A 17,483-nucleotide genomic window follows, 5' to 3' on the forward strand; every position below is an offset into this window, starting at 1 on the left:
TCCAATTTTGCTACTGACTGAAAAATAGTTTGCTAAAATAAAACTGACAAATTTTTAAGAGCCCAATTTTCTTTAAGCTGTAATATAAAAGTTGATAAAGTGGTAGCCAAAAATGATCAAATTGTGCACAAATAAATTATTTTTCTTTTTCATTCATAGAGTTAAAAAAAATTAACATCTATACTAGCTAATATTCAAAGCTCCACTACTTTTTGCCTTCCCCCTATTACTACAATGTATGGTCAGTTCTTCAAGTAAAATATACTTCGTAAATCCAATATATCAGTAATGTCATGTATAACTCACAATCATAGTGATGTCTAAGTATGCTACTGATCAATTTGAAATAATATATAGTGTAAAACAAATATTTAGTACAAAATGAAAAGAGTACACAATAAATGGCTGAGAAAATATGCAATAGTTTAATTAGATAACTGCATGGACACATTTAAATGTAATGCATATCATAATCTGTCAGCTGGTCCTGAATTTGATTTGCTTCCCTATTTCTTAACTTCATCTGGCAAAAAATATTACAAACTCTAGGTATCCATATATTACAGAATAAGTAAACATTTTCATAAGTCACCATTTATTTCCAATAAATCTAAATCTGAAACAATATAGCAAAAAATAAAGTAGGCAACTATAAAATAATAGTAGGTAATATAGTAATAAGAGTTTAGTAAAAAATATAGTACATTAACAATAGATAACTATAGTATTGCCATAAAAGAAAAAGCTTACCTTTAAGGAGTTATCTCATCACTAGCTGATAGGAAAAGTTTTATTTATATTAAAAGCTTGTTATTTTCTGCAATATTTAAAAACAGTTTATTTGCTGTTTATGAGTTTAAAAATCTTTTTCTAAATGTTTGTGTCACTGAAATGACCATTTATAGCAAAACACTGCTATTTTGGCTTTAGATAAAGGTATAAAATCCTTTTACATTGAACTCTACGTTTCAACATAACATGTACATAATTCTAATTAACGGAATTGGAAAAAGGGTTGTAAAGAAAGAAGAATTTTGCAATTTCTGGTTTCTGTTAGAGAACAGAAGTCACTACACAATAAAAATTTGCATAATAAAAATAATCTCAGACCAGTACAATGTCTGTACAGCACTTCAGTGTTGTACAGTGGAGGTTCTTGCACATTTCAATGTTAATCTTTTCTTTCCTTCACACTCCATTTTTCCACCCTGTTATTAATCAGAATTATATATGTACTAAAAAGATAAAAAAAACTATGAGAAAAATTTTAACAACTTTTAAACCTTAAACTTAAAAAAACCCTCTTCTTAAATATACTCATACCTCAACATATACATACTTTTTACACAATTTATTAACAAAGTCATGGAAAGTTGAAATCGTATTACTATGATAACATTAAAAAAACAGTTCTATTTATGCACAATTTGTTGTAATTCCTGTAAGTTTTCTTCAAATAAATTAAAATTCAAAAATAAAGTAGAAAAAAACTAAGGCTTAATATAACTCAATTTTTTCCATAGAGTTGTCTGTAAAGTACAACTCTTCAAAGACAGGCTTTTTCTTTTGTAATATAATTATACAATTACACAAAAATAACATAATACTAGTTGAACAATAGGCACACAAAAATAGCTAAGAAAAACTTTTAAATTACACAAATAATTTTTGTTGTAATACAGTCAGACATATATTATTAATAAATTGAAAAAGAAATATAAGAAAAACCACGGTAAATAGTTTTTATGGTAATAATATATCATCTAAATTATCTAAAAAAAATTGGATGATAAATAACTAATTTAACATCTTATTTCATATTGTAATAACTTATAAATAGGTTATAGCAAAATCTTTATTAAAATTTAAAATAAATGATTTTGGTAATTTTTCTTTGTTCATTCTAACAGTAATAAAAAAATCAGCAGAGAATATGAATATGTAAGTACATGCTAATATTAAAGGATTAAATAATTTCTCCTTTAACATGAACACCTAGTAATCTTATTAATTAGATTCAAAAAGTTATAATGAAGGAAAAACTGACATAAATAACAATATTAATAAAAATAAAAATGGAATAGAAAATGAAAAAAGGATGCCTTCACTTCTTTAGTAAAAAATGGAGTGAGATAATTAAAAAACACATACTTAATTTTAAATCATAATCATTTACATTCAATATAATTCCTAGCAATAAAACAACAACCAAACTGTATATTCCCAGACTGCTTTTTTATAAGATCAAAATCTTTTACACCTATCACAGAATCCTAAAATAGTTCAGTCATATTAATAGTTATAACAAGTAATTAACAGGAAATTTAGGAATAAATTACACACTGTATATAAATATACATAGTATACTAATAAAATAGGAATTAAGTATTACATACTTAATATGAAGACTGGTAAAAAACCACTGTTACTTTCAGGTTACATGATACATCTAATTATAAATATGTGCATTATGCATTGCAACTTTTAATTAATTAGTACACTGCAGAACTGCCAAAACACCTTCTGAGCCTACGAAGGTTGTTCAAGTTCAACATAATCAGGACTTACTTTCGCTGGATTTCACATAATTATTAAGCAAGATAAATAGTAGGAATTGAAATCTATCGTAAGCACTGGAAGAACATGTTGAGGTAAAAATGACAAGTTGTGACTTAAAAAAATGTAAAATTTCTCCTAGTAAAAGTAGGCAGCATTCCACTCAGGCTTATTCTCTTAGTTCTCATTTATATGAAGTAGTAACAGTTTCATACAGAATTTTTGTTGTAAACAAGATAAATAATACAATTTGATGCAATTCTTTTTATTAGAAGACAGAGTGATCTATGCTTTAGACAATATATTAACCAAATTACCTACTTAGGTAAACTTTTCATTCGTTCACTAGAAACTGCTACCTAGATTTTCTATGCCCAAAGAAATATTCATTTTTTAATAAATTTTATAAATAAGTGCATATTAATACTCATATACAATAAAAAAAAATAACACAAAAAACAAGATCTACAACAGTAAATCCTTAATTATCATCAATTATAACCAATCAATCAATCATCATTAATCAATTCATGCTACTGTGCAGCATGAAGCTGTTTTTTTTTAATTTGGAAATCCTGGTTGATGGACATTAACTTTGTATAAACTCAATTCCTTCAACTATTTACATCAAATTTTATAAAGGTTTTAAGAGTTTATAATTACAAAATCAAGATTCTATAAACATTATAAATGTTATTTAATATTAACTAAATAACTGCTTGGGATTATCATAATAAATACTGTTTAATTGCTCATGGTTGAAAAATGGTTGATCCTTCAATATCTGTTTGAATAAGAAAATATTTTTGAAACAAAAAGTTCTTCAACCGGTAATTCCATAAAATGACATCACAGAAAGTCCTCAAATCATGATTTAATTTTCATTGTTTGCAAATTACTCAAGAGCTCTCATTTTATTTTTTGGTTCAAGAAAACCTAAAAGTTGTGTTGAGAATTAATCTGCTATCAATCACATCTGTCTATGAAATTATTTAGTCTTTAGTGCCAAAAATTAAGTAATAATCACATCTATTTCAGTAGACAGTACATTTGTAGAAAAAAAAAGTAAGTTCAAACATTGCTAATGTTGCCCAGATGGGAAATCAATCTAACTGCAAAAATTTCAAGGGTTGACTGCTGAAAGTATATATTATATATATATATATATATATATATATATATTAAGATACAGGTAACAATCAGCAAAGTCTCCACCAATTTAAAAAGTGTAAAAAATCAGCAACCTGTAATAAACAGAGAACACAAATCATCTCAATATAAGCTTGACGTATATTACTGAACTACTCTCTTTCTAAGTATTTCATATATTCTACCACTCATTAATGTTATATGATATTTTATGGGTTAATATAACTTAGAGTAATAGAGTACAAATAAATATTATCAGTAACAAAAATTCTTGTAAGAAATTTGAAAATCATCAAACTCCCAATATACATTTTAACACTGGGAACAAAGGAATGTGTTTATTTCTCAATGTTATGAGAAATTTCATTTCTAAAATATAATCAAAATCTCAATTTTTTAACTTTAAACAAAGTTAAGTATATACAATTATGTAAATTTAACAGTCAATTATGGGCTCATTATAAGAAATGTAACTATTCTAAGGGGTTCCACTTAATATAAAAATTTGATTCAAAACTGGATTGAGTTATTCAGAAAGTGTCAAACCCAAATTAAATTAGGATATTCAAAATGTGCATTTACATATATAATTATATTTTACAGACTATAAGTTGATTATTCTGCATAAAAAAAAAATATGATTTTTCTCTAAAGATATAGATAAAATCAATATTAATATTGTTGTGATTAGATATTTTCTGCACGAATTCTTCTAATTCAGGGAAATGCTATTTATATTATCAGAGATAAAAGTACCAGAATAATGTAGGGAAGTTTTTAAACCAATAGAATTACTAATAATATTATAATTGATTATATAAAAAATTGCACCTGTATAGTGTCTGGTGTCCAACATCTACAATAATACTAACAAATGTAAAGAATATGGGCAACAATACCATAAAATCTCACACTAAAACTTCCACTTAGCATAAAAAATGTTTAAAGAATCATTACAGAAATTTTCATCCGATTCCATCCTATCTGAAAAATTTCCTTCTTTATAAAACTTGGCAATATTATGTATTATTTTAAGTATTAAGCATTATTAATTTATGTATTATTATAAGTTTAATATTCATATGAATCAATGTTCATTACGTTTTTCAATTTAAAATTTCATTTTTAGAAATCTTTAAGAATCTTATTGACAAAAAACAAGAAGCAATTAATAACCAGACAAATGTAAGGATTCTACAATAACAAGAAAAATTGTTAGCTTCTTTTACTATGTCAGAGGCATGTCTGAATCAGTTAAACTTTAATGTTAATGTCTCCTTAACACTGTCTCCAGCCATCAATTTGTTGATGGGTTCTAATTAATGTATCATTCTGATCTAACAATCCATGGATGTAATAAGCTACAAAGTATAATCATTACATGCGCAAAGGAATCAGCTGCCAACAGGTCCTGAATTAGGAAAGCTGCACTAAATATATGTAAATTCTGATATATTGTATGAATCAATCTATCAATATTAATAATAAAGCTAAAAGGTAAATTTCAATGGATACAACTAAATAAACATGTTTCTGATGAAATAAATTGCACATAACTCGCTGAAAGGTAAAAATATTTCTGGTGCTTAAAAAACTAACATTTATTTTATTTTCAAATACAATACAACTTTCAAACTTCTACTTTAATATTTTCAATACCCATGATAAAATATTTTAGATTTATTGTAAACTATCTCATTACTTTTCAATGTTTCATAAGATAATTCAAGAATTAATCAGAGTGATTACGGTTTAATATCAGTTATGCTTATTTACAAAAAAAAGAAAGCATATGATAGATGAAGTAAAATATTATTACATCTTTAACATTATACTTGTTACACATTTTATAACCATGATCCCAGTAAAATTAACATCAACAAATGCTTCTGCACATTATAAAAATACGCTTAATATAAATGTAGACAAACTATTCTAAAAAAACAATCCTGATATGCCAAATTCTCTAATGATATAATTGATATAATGAATCTTGATAGCTGGAAATTTGGCTTTGCTGTACAATTCTAAGCTGATAAATAACCTTAAAAAAATATGTATTTCACAATAATTAAAATGTATTTAATTCTACAAAATTTTAATTTCATTCATTACAGATAAATTATGAATATATTTATATTAATAAAAATTATACAAAATATATCCATTTTAAAAATAAATATTTTTAAGAAAATAATGTATTACATAAATATCTCTGTATACTTATAACAATTATAACAACATGGAGAAAATATTATTTTCTAATTACTGTACACTACTCAGTTCTTCTATTCAAAGCACTTATACTGATATTATGTTACATAATTAAGGCACAGTCTGCAATCACATTACATATCGGAAGCTATCTTAAAATATCATTTCTTTTAATGGAGTTTTCAGCAATATCATCTAGAATTAATTATGGCTTGCTTGAATCATCATTACCGAATTCAGATATAATCCATGCTGAAACAAGCATAATATAAATTAAAAAACTTTGTTAAACTGACTATACATGTATGAAATAATGAATCAATCTAATATGACAAATGACAACTTTTTTATTGATTTTTATTTCTGTTAAATACCTATTCAATAAGAAAAATTAAACTGTTGACCTCACAGACAACAGATGAATGAAAGATTCAATTAGTTTTTAAATTATTTTACTTCCTGTTGAAATCGACTACCTACAAAACAACTATAAAACAACTAATAAATACTGAAATAACAATTAGACATAAAAAAAATTATTAACATGATCCCTAAATATGTTAAATGGCAACTAACGCATTATGCTTAATTATAAACAATAAAAATTACCAAGCAACATTAAAGAAAATCCACTAACCCCTTAATATAATGCAAACAGTCAAACTTGTGTTCTTTCACAATGAACTCTGTGTAATAATTTTCAAATAGATATTTTAAATACTTATAGAAAAATTAAATCAGATTAGGAAACAAAAAGTCATAAACAAAACAATTATTTGATTATGGTTTCTATTTTCGATGCAAATTCAGCAACAAATTTTTTACTTCTGAGAAACATTTTTTTATATTCCCTCTTTCCATTTCTTTAGCATGTCCAAAGGGACTAAGTCCAGGTTTTATTGTGGCCAGTTTATTCTTTATATACCTATTCTTTATCAAGGTACTGTGTATCACTTCAAGTAATATAAGGACATTCATTATTATAAAAAAAATAAATAGTTTTTAATTAACATATGCCCAATATAAAATTTCTTTGAAGGAAGATACTTCACAGCAGAATTTTTTGTTCTTCTCTGTTCTACCATTAACTCTGCTGGGACTATAACAGCAAACTTAAAAATTTGGATTCTTCCAAATGGGTTTAAGAAGAAATGTTATAACTGACAAACCTTCTCCTGGTCATCTCATCGAAAATTTCCACCAGTCCAAAAATATTCACAATACCACAATTCACTGGTAATCAAAACTAGTGCCCAGTGTTATGTGAGTAATAATCTTTGTTGTCATGTTTTACATTCTTAACATCTGATTTCCCATTTTGTTTTGCTTGTGCACTAGGTTAAATGTCAAAATGTAAAGTTCTCAAAAAACATAATAAATTTGTTTACTGTCATAATTTTGCCAATGATTTTATAATTGTTGGTTTGATTGAACAAATAGCCTTTGAATGTTTTTTAACACCAACAAACTGCTGAGTTTTAAAAAAGGGCATATTTTTCCATACATTTTTTCAAATAATTTGAAATTGTATTTAAATATTTACAAATCATCAACTAATAATTACTAATAATTACATATATATATATATATAATCCTAGAGATATTTACAATCATAGTCCAAGCACTCTGAAAAGCAATGTTTGTCTCTCAAATAACAGAAGTCTGCCACCAGTCTTTGAACTATATTTCTTCTTTCACCTCATCATTGTAAGCATTGAATTCTTTCTGGCAAAATGTTTCTTCAGGTAGAAATAAGTAACAACCACTGGGTGTAATTGCTTTGCTTAGCATTTCTCCCACCACCACCCCATTTGGTCGAACTAAAGCACAGACCGAATATCTGTGCCAATAATGGCAACTGAGCCTCGAACACTTTAGCGACCAGTAACTAGGCTGATTACACAGCCTTTATATTTAATATGGGGATTACAACAGTATGATAACGTATCTGCACCCTTGAGAAGCATAAACTTTGTCTTGGGCACACAAATCTTAAAATTTTGAATATTTATCCAGCCCTCTACAGTTGACAAAGCCGCCTGCCCCCCTGTCTTCAAGCTGTGGTTTTGAATTACCATGAACTAAAAGGAGACAGTCATCGGAGAAAGCTTGGACAGTGACCCCTTCTGGAAATGTCAATCCCAGAAATCCGTTGAATACCAGGTTCCACAGCAGGGGACCAGAAATGGAACCCTGTGGGGAAGCCCACAGCTTCCTCTGGTAACAGATTTTTCCACAACTAGGTGCGCGTCCTTAAACAGCCGTACAGTTAGACAAATAGTCACGTATCACAGCCTGTAGGGCTACGGGAACATTGCGGCATTCCAACTCATAGAGGACAGAACTCCAACTCAAGGAAGGAGATGCTGCCTCTATGTCTATAAAAATTGCTGAAACATATTTACAGTAGGCACTTTCCACCTGACCAAGAGCATTTAAGATGCAATCCTCGATGCCAACCTCTTTTGTGAAGCAATACCGGCCTCAATTTAGAAAACAGTTCTTCAATGCTTTCGCAGAGCCATTCCACAACCAGCCCTTAAAGCAACCAATTACTGGTAAGAGGCTGATGGGTTGATAACTGCCGACCTCACTAGGATCGTTTCCTGGTTTTAAGAGCACCCTCATCAAAGCCACTTTCCACAAGTTGGGAAGCAGCCGCAGCTTAGGAACCCCAAGAACAGCCTGCCAAGCAGCTCTCTTAAGACAGATGGAATAATATAACCCACCGGGTTGGTCTAGTGGTGAACACGTCTTCCCAAATCAGCTGATATGGAAGTTGAGAGTTCCAGCGTTCAAGTGCTAGTAAAGTCAGTTATTTTTACACGGATTTGAATACTAGATTATGGATACCAGAGTTCTTTGGTGGCTGGGTTTCAATTAACCACACATCTTAGTAATGGTTGAACTGAGACTGTACAAGACTACACTCATACATATCATCCTCTGAAGTAATATCTGAACGGTAATTACCGGAGGCTAAACAGGAAAAAGAAAGGTGGAATGATATATCCAAGTCAAGTTGGTCAATCCCCAGTGCCTTTTTCATTTGAGAGACCATTTCGGTCTACATCAACAGGTCTACATCCACAGCCTGTACGTCAGGGAAGGGCATAGCCCTCGTCCTAATGTTGACCTCTGCTTCACCCTCTGGAGCATCTGGAAACAGAGTAACCAGGAACACCTGGTAAGTTGCCACAGATGTTAAAGTGTGGTCATGACCATCAAACCTGCATTGAACATTGGACAGCATGTGCAATACCACTGGCTGTAAGGTTAGGCCATGCGATGGTTGATCCAAAATAACCATTTCTAAATGTCAAGCAGTGCAGAAGTGAAGCATATAGTATGGGACCAAGCACTGTCATGGAGCAGAGACTGATGCTAGATATCAGCATTCACTCTTTTAAGTAACTGAATAGCCTTTAAAGACATTTCAACATCTCACAGTAAACATCAGCATTAATTGCATTGCCTTCAGGAATGGTCTCAACATCTCTCCTTTTCCAAGAGTCTATAACTTATTTTGGTTACAATTAATATTTTGAATTTCTTAATTTAAGGGAATACGTATCTTGACTCAGGAATACAAAATAAACCAGTTATTCTCCAGTCACAATTATGTTCAGGAAGTTATCTCCTTCCTCTGCATAACCATGAAAAATAATGCAGAACTCATCAATTTTTTTCTTGTCTTCAGTGTTACTGCACTCAACTCACACAATTTCTCAGTCTCAGCTTTTCTTCAGAACTTCATAAAACATCATCTCAACATGCCCATCTGTATGAATGTTGTCTTCAATTTTGTGAGACAACAAGGATCAGATTTAACCTAGTGCTCCTTTGATTGTTGTGAACATCTGCCCTTCCTTCTGAGAATTCCAGGACCATTTAAAGACAATTGTTAAGTCATAATGTTGTCAAAAGCAGCTGTGATTTGTCTATGAATTTCCACGACGGACTTTACTTACCTTGTGCATCTAGAAAAAATGATTTTCACATCTGGTGGGATTTTGGACTGTCATTTTAAATAATAAAAGGGTTACTAATTCTAAATGAGTTATTTGTTTGTCAACAAATCTCCCTCATGGCATGTAATATGATACCTTTACCGTTTTAGACACACCTTTTTTATGTTAGGATTTATTAGTTTATTTTCATTTTTAAATTATGGGGTGTTGGTTGAAGAGCTGTGAGAATTTGCTAATCATACTAAATAATTTTACTTACTTGTTCTGTAAGACTTAAATGTACTATAGGACTTCTAATGCTACAACTAAGCTGCTCTAACAAATGTCTGCTTTTTTCACTAAAATGATACCCCTTGTCTTTTAACTTTAGTAATCTACAGCACTGATATAACTACAGCTTTGGGCAGTGACACTTCATCCTTACTTCAATTTCTAGGATGCTATTCCCAAAGATGTTCAAATTTAAAAACTATTAGGTTGTAAGGGGTATAGCTGCCTGTATCATAGATCTCAATGCATACTAATTTCTGACTTTCATTTCTACTGTCATTTGTGTCTTCAATATATGAACATATATTATTGATAAAATAGTGCAAGAGATTTTTATTTGCAAAATTTTTTACTTATTTTTATGTATTTATTTGTTTAATCTATGTGTTTTTATTAAACACATTAATGAACACATGTTTGAAGTTAATAGTAACATGTATTACAAACATTTAATGAAAATAAATAAGTAACATTTTGTATTCATTAATACATTAATGACTTAATTACAACAAAAGCAATTTTACAGCAATGTTCAAAGTGATTAAAACAGAAGTTTGCCAGATGAACTATATATTTATAGTTCACTATAGAAATGAAGCAATGAATTTACCTGTAAATTCATAACACTTGAAGGATTAATTTACAAATTATTTTAAGGACTAAATGAGCAGTACTAATCTTAAACAAATGTTTACATTCAACAGCAAAATAAAAAACTGTAGAAATTATTTTTAAAAATGTTACAACAAAGCAGATGTATTTTTAATCCAAGTATAAACTATACTTCTCACAGCCACTCAGAGATGAATTAATATCAGAAACAGATAAGAGATTAAAAATGATAAAAAACAGTAAATAAAGTACACATTATTTAACAAAGAATGTGTGTCTGGAAAACTGATCATAAGAAATCACAACAAGGGCAAAATACTGGAATAAACTAAAAGAAAGATTATAAATGAAACTAGATCAAATATCAGAAAATTTTCTTGAGTTTTATAACTTATCTAATGATTTAATGCAGCACACCAAAAACAATGTTTAATTGAGAATGGTTAAAATAATTTTTAAGTCCGAACATGACCAAATATAATAGTTGGCAAAGACAGAATTATATCTTGATAAACTGTAGAAAGAGAAATGTTCAATAGTAATATAAAGTTAACAAATGACAATTATAGTACATTATTGGGGTAATTTTTAGCTTCCCTGATTTTCCACAACCCACCGGGTTGGTCTAGTGGTGAACGCGTCTTCCCAAATCAGCTGATTTGGAAGTCGAGAGTTCCAGCGTTCAAGTCCTAGTAAAGTCAGTTATTTTTACACGGATTTGAATACTAGAACATGGATACCGGTGTTCTTTGGTGGGGTTGGGCTTCAATTAACCACACATCTCAGGAATGGTCGAACTGAGACTGTACAAGACTACACTTTATTTACACCCTCATACATATATCCCCATTCATCCTCTGAAGTATTATCTGAACGGTAATTACCGGAGGCTAAACAGGAAAAGAAAAAAAGATTATCCACCAGGGTGCATACACCAAGCTTCAGTCAGATAAGTACATAATTCTGTTGTTGGTAGTCATTGGAGACAATCATATATTGCGATTTGTGAAAAATAAATAAAAGAGAATTTGTTCAAGTAAGAGTAATAGTAGAGAAACTTAGCAGTAATCAAACACTAATTTTTAAAGGAAATCCATGTAGGAAACAAAAGCTATGATGGATAAATATTATGGAAATAGGGTCCAGTCATTTAGAATAATTTAGAAATGGTTTGGTTATTTTTGGAATGATCATCTAAGCACAAGCAATGGTGAACATTCCAGATGGCCTGTTGAAGTTACAATTGCAGAAATTCATATGGTGTAGAAGATAGAAGATTGAAGTGCATCAGCTTGCTAAGACAACAATCATCTTAAATGGACAGATGATATCACATGTTACATGAATATTTACATATATGCGAAAACTATCCACAAAACGGTTGCTGTGTTTGCTGACAATTAATAAAAAGCATACATTTTGAAGCATAATTTAGGGCTATTTCAACCAATAGGAATTTTTGCTCTGCTTCGTAATAGTTGATGAAAAAAAAAATTCTGTTAAAAATATGCAATAAATAAAAAGATAGTTTTTAATTTTCGGTGAGGGGGAAAATTTTAAGGCAAATTTAAAAAAAAAGAATGGTAAGATGGTGTCAAGTTAAATGGTGTCATGTTTCCAAAATTTTCAGAAAACTTATCTCCAAAAAAAGCCCCATACCATGGACCATTTTTTTTGGTTTTTGTTTTTTGGGGTTCCTGGGCCATGAAACATCGAGAAATGCAAAAAATACATACCCCATTTTTTGATTGATTACCACCATACTTTACTTCTTGTAGCCAGATGATTACCTTTACCACTTGATGCCAGAAAGTAAAAATATTTGATAAAAAGTTTCTAACTCTTAAAACATTCCTCCAATTCACTCTTATGTGATTGGGATAGCAAAATTGTTTAAATTACACTATTAAATTATGTAATTCCTCCTACTTGCCAGATTCAATACCTTCAGACCATTTTCTGTTTTCAAATATGAAGAAGTGAGTTGCTGCAAAGAGATTTACATGAAACGATGAAGTTATTGCTAAAACAATTGATATTTTGAAGACTGATAAACATTACAATAAGAATGGAACTGAAAAACTTGAGCATCATTAGAGTAAGTATATAGGTTAGAAAAGAGGATTTGTTGAGAAATAAAAAAAAATGTGTCTATTTTTATACATACTTACCACATCAAGTAATCCTTATTAAGGAAATAAATGAAACTATTTGGCTAAGTATCTTGAGAACACAAATAATTTATTTTTTTAACTGTTTCTGTAATTTTTATTTAGTTCCTGACTCTGTAGTATTAGAAGAAAAATGTATGTAGATATTTTCTTCAAATGCTAACTTTTATGTTGGAACTGGACATGTTTCATTATCTGAGAAAAAGTGGATTAATAACACTCCCAACAAAAAATTTTTTTTGAATGTTTCCTTCACTTCATGAATAAAATCTTACTAATTTTGGGTTAAGAAAAACAAATATGACAAAGAAAATTTTTTATTAGCTCTAGTTTCTGTAATAGAAAACAATACACTTTAATTACATATACCAACAACAGAGAAAGTCCATTTGACATTTTTTTAATGACAATTACATTCTAAGAGTTCTTAATTGATAGAAGAATACCTAGCAGTTGGTTGGGTCTGAAGAGAATCATGTGGTGGCTTCATGAAATCGTTGTCTTCTGGCTTTCTCTTGTGAATTCTGGAACATCTCTACACACAGAACAGCAGTAATCCTCAAGCATTGCTTCATTCCAATGGTCCAGATATCTTTATTCCATTACAGAAATATCCTGACAGAAACTTTCTCAGCCTTCATCACTGACAACTCCACAACTAGGAGGAAAAAAGTCCAGGTCTGAGTGGAGAAAATGGATTTTAAGGGACATGATGCATCCGAGTTGATGGTATTTTTGCAGAAGTACTGTCACCAACTGACTGTAGTTTTAATCTCTTTTGTTGCCTAAAAATCCATGAATGACTCCCTTTAAGGCTTCCCAAGCTTCCTTTTCTTTCTCCTCCAAAATTCGGTTAAACGCAGGCCCAACAAAAATATCAAATTTACAATTCAAATCTGCGGCCCAACAAAAATATTTTCCTCAACTTTTGCATCACTTAATGCAAGAAATTTCTCACTTAAGCACTTAATGTGGCCTGTCCTTCTCGGTTCATACTTTTGAAAAAATTTTTCATCAAACCCAGCTTTATATGACGGGGTGGAAGAAGAACATCTTTTGGGTCCATGAGAGGGTTGGCAACAACATTTTTCTCGCCAGAGTGAAGATTTCTTGCTGGCCAGTCTGTTTCAATATAGTGTGATTTCCTATCCCTACTGCCCCACGTACATAAAAAGCTGTAGTATTTAATGAATCCCAGTTGCATACCTAAGAGTGTAGTGATGACTTTTAGATCGTCACAGATTTTCCACTTGTTTTCAGCATATTTGATTGAGTCTAGGAGGATTGCATAAGTCTCCTTCATGTAAACTGCATGACCAACAGGAATAGAAAGAAGACAGTTACCGCTGTGAAGTAATACAGCTTTCAAACTAAGCTTGGAGGAGTCTATGAATAGCCTCCATCAATTGGATTATGATTTAAATTCAAACATTTCATCAAGCCATTAATATCGCAGCAAACAAGATCGTTTTTGTCTCAAAAAAAGAAAGCAGATCCCTATGATGATGTCTGCACTGTTAGACGCTGACATCACGTTGGAGAAGACACTGTTGCTGTAGTCTTGACCCTAGAAGTTCTGTGTTCTCCTTCAACAAATCAAAGTCTCAAATGAGATCACTCAATTCCACTTCACTCACTCTGTGTGATTTATGATCTTTTTCATCAAAATCAGGGTCATGGGATGTGGAAGGCTTGTTGGGTTCTTCTTCTTCCACACTGTCTTCATTTTCTACTTCAAGTTTGTCATTTTGGGGTGGAGTAGGAGCTAGTAAACTATCTGAATGTGGAATAGGTTGAATAGCAGTGGAAAATTAAGGTATTGAACTGTTCCTCTTTTCTTCATTGACAATCCTGCCTTTATAGGTGGAGTCAAGCAGAAATAGCAAGCAGTTATCTGTATGGTTTGTAGGCTCCTGCCAAACCAAATGCACAGCAAAATCCATAAGATTGTTTTCTATTTTTCAGCCATTCTTGTAATATAACTGAACAAGAGTTGCAACATATATGTGAAACCCATGACTTATTCTGGTCATGAATTTTGGTCTGTACCTTCATGCCAAAATAATGCTGATAGGCAGTCTTCAAGAGGTATCAGATTGCATTTCTGTGACGAAAATGTTATTTCACGGTAAATATAACAAAAATTATTCACTGAATTTATACAATTTTATGGCATTTTGATCTAACAAATTTTTCACATCAAAAGCACTTGAAAACCAGAAATTCTGCACTAATTACAACACATACAATATGAAACCCACAGTCATAGTGACAGTAACAATGTTTATAACCTAAAAACAGTTGGAGAACATTATGTCCTGTCATTTAACAGGTGTGACAACTCCAAAAATAAAATTATCCCCAAACTAAAAATGTAGATTGGGTAAAAAATGACAAATCATTATCTCCAAAGCAAGAGCTAATTGGTCATTTTTATGGTGATTTTTGAATTCAGCAGATGGAAATACATAAGAATAAGCCATTTTTCAGCCTGAAACAATTTTTACTGTTGGGCAGTGTAGTTGGATGATTTATTTATTAACTGCTGTCTACAATAATTTTTTTTTTTTAATTTTAAGTAAATAAATCAAAAAAAGAAAATAAATTTTAAAAACATGTTTTATAAATAGTCATAAAATAATTTCTTAAGAATTCCCACTAATGACATATATGATTCTAACATTAGCTTTAGTGGTTAGCAAAATCTACGTCTTGATCATTTTTTTATTTAAAAATTATTGGTTATTCACTGTATCACGCATGAACAAGTAAAAGCACCACTGGTCTCTGAATATATATAACTGAATAGAGGATCCCATGTATCGGAATTGGTAAACTTTGAAGCATAAACTAGCACCACCAAATGAGTGGCTAGAAGTAAATAAAAAGAAACAACGCATGCACAGGGGTAAGTGTAAGAGTAGGGATAAAACCCACGTTTTAAACTGATGCAGTAGAAGTGTTCTGATTTTGTATTTTGAACTTATCTATATACAAATTTTCTATAACTGTCCATAAATTTCTGTGCTGTGAAAATGACTGTTCTTTTGGTTACCCAACTTGAGTAAAATAAACATCCCTACCATCACGATTATAGTCGCACAAGTGTACAATGGTTTTATTTAGTTCTCAGCTGCTCATTCTGTGGCGCTGGAGTATGCTTCAATATTGAACACTTAATTGTATTTTACACCATAAGGATCCTCTACCCAGTTATATCGATATCAGTGAAAAGCACATATAATTAAAAAAAAATAACTTTCACCAAGCCATTAATAAATTCACACATTTACATCTGCCATTCAACATAGACAACACCAGACAAAATAGAACATACCATTGTACATAATTTAATCCCGAGCCAAATAGCAGTAACTACATCATATGATATGCTGGGATTTAAGTGTAAGTAGTATACAGTTTCAACAGTACAAACAATACAAACTCAGCATATTTGAGCTTCCCATAAGCAACATCTATATAGACACCTTTATCTAAACACCTTTCATAAACAAACTCCAACTAAATCTACTTTGCTCTAAATATCAAACTCGAGTTATAATTTGGTCTGAAGATGTCATTCTTTTTTAAAATGCACTACAGATTTTAATTTCAAAAGCAAATCTTTGAAAATAATTAATTGCAATTAAATTTTTGTTGTTGATATTTTGCTATTTAAAAAAATAAATAAATTGCAAAATAAAATAGGATAGCTAATTGATATTTAATTTGCAAAAATAATCAATGTAGAACATAGGATGTTAATAATAAGCAATTTCTTTTCAAGTTTTCAGTTAGATATAACTCTCTTTCACTTTTTTCTCGGTGAAAATGAAGCAAATCTCTAATTCTGAGTCCAGATCACTCATAAAGGAATATAACAGAAAAATCATCACAAATTTTATACAACAAATTAAGAGAATTTATCATAAACAAAATCAATAGAATAAAATTTAAAAAAATATAAAATAAAAAATTTCTATTACAGTGCAAATTACATTATTCTTGACGAAATAAAAATAAAGATTGTCCTTATGCAAAGTTCAAACCAAAAATATTTTTTTTTTACCACTTTTATTCTATAAAAAATAAATAACTTACATTTAGAGAACTGAGATTCAAAAACTGAAGATAAGAAAATTATAATTTTTGTTCTGTAAAAAAACAATGTATAGTTTAAGTTATCAAACATAACTTTCAGCGAAATTAATTTATCATAAAACTTTTTAAAGCAATTTCGGTGAAAAAGTCATGAATTAAAAATGTTTTCATACTACACATGTATTTTTTGCAAACATTATCAGTACTAAAGAATATCATTTCTTGTTAATAACATAAAACATTTCTAAAGCAGTACAATAACAAATTTAAAATAAGCTAATTTACCAATAAATATTCACAACTGGCAAGATTTGAATATTTTCATTTAAAGATTATAAATTTTACTTGTCTTTACCATATCTTGTTTAATTCAATATAGTTAGGTGTTATATGTATATTTATCACATTTTATCATTATACACATATTATGCCTACGTTT

At 29.9% G+C, this 17,483-nt stretch overlaps 1 protein-coding gene across 3 annotated transcripts in view; it reads right to left on the reverse strand.

Moving 5' to 3' along the window:
- Nucleotides 1-400: 400 nt before the first annotated feature.
- The window catches only part of Syb (Vesicle-associated membrane protein synaptobrevin), a 42,874-nt gene continuing 25,791 nt past the window's right edge, over nucleotides 401-17,483 (reverse strand). Inside the window, exons 6-7 of one of the 3 annotated variants that reach the window (XM_075377151.1) lie at nucleotides 17,045-17,097; nucleotides 5,292-6,171 (exon numbers count right to left, since the gene is read on the reverse strand). In XM_075377151.1, the coding sequence (XP_075233266.1) occupies nucleotides 17,084-17,097 (14 nt within the window). In that variant the 3' untranslated portion in view covers nucleotides 5,292-6,171; nucleotides 17,045-17,083. Of the gene's footprint in view, nucleotides 617-5,291; nucleotides 6,172-17,044; nucleotides 17,098-17,483 lie in introns of those variants that run through there. The other 2 variants (XM_075377143.1, XM_075377134.1) reach the window with 2 other exon arrangements.

The sequence above is a fragment of the Lycorma delicatula genome, chromosome 1 (genome assembly GCF_047948215.1).
Source record: "Lycorma delicatula isolate Av1 chromosome 1, ASM4794821v1, whole genome shotgun sequence".
Lineage (NCBI taxonomy): Eukaryota > Metazoa > Arthropoda > Insecta > Hemiptera > Fulgoridae > Lycorma > Lycorma delicatula.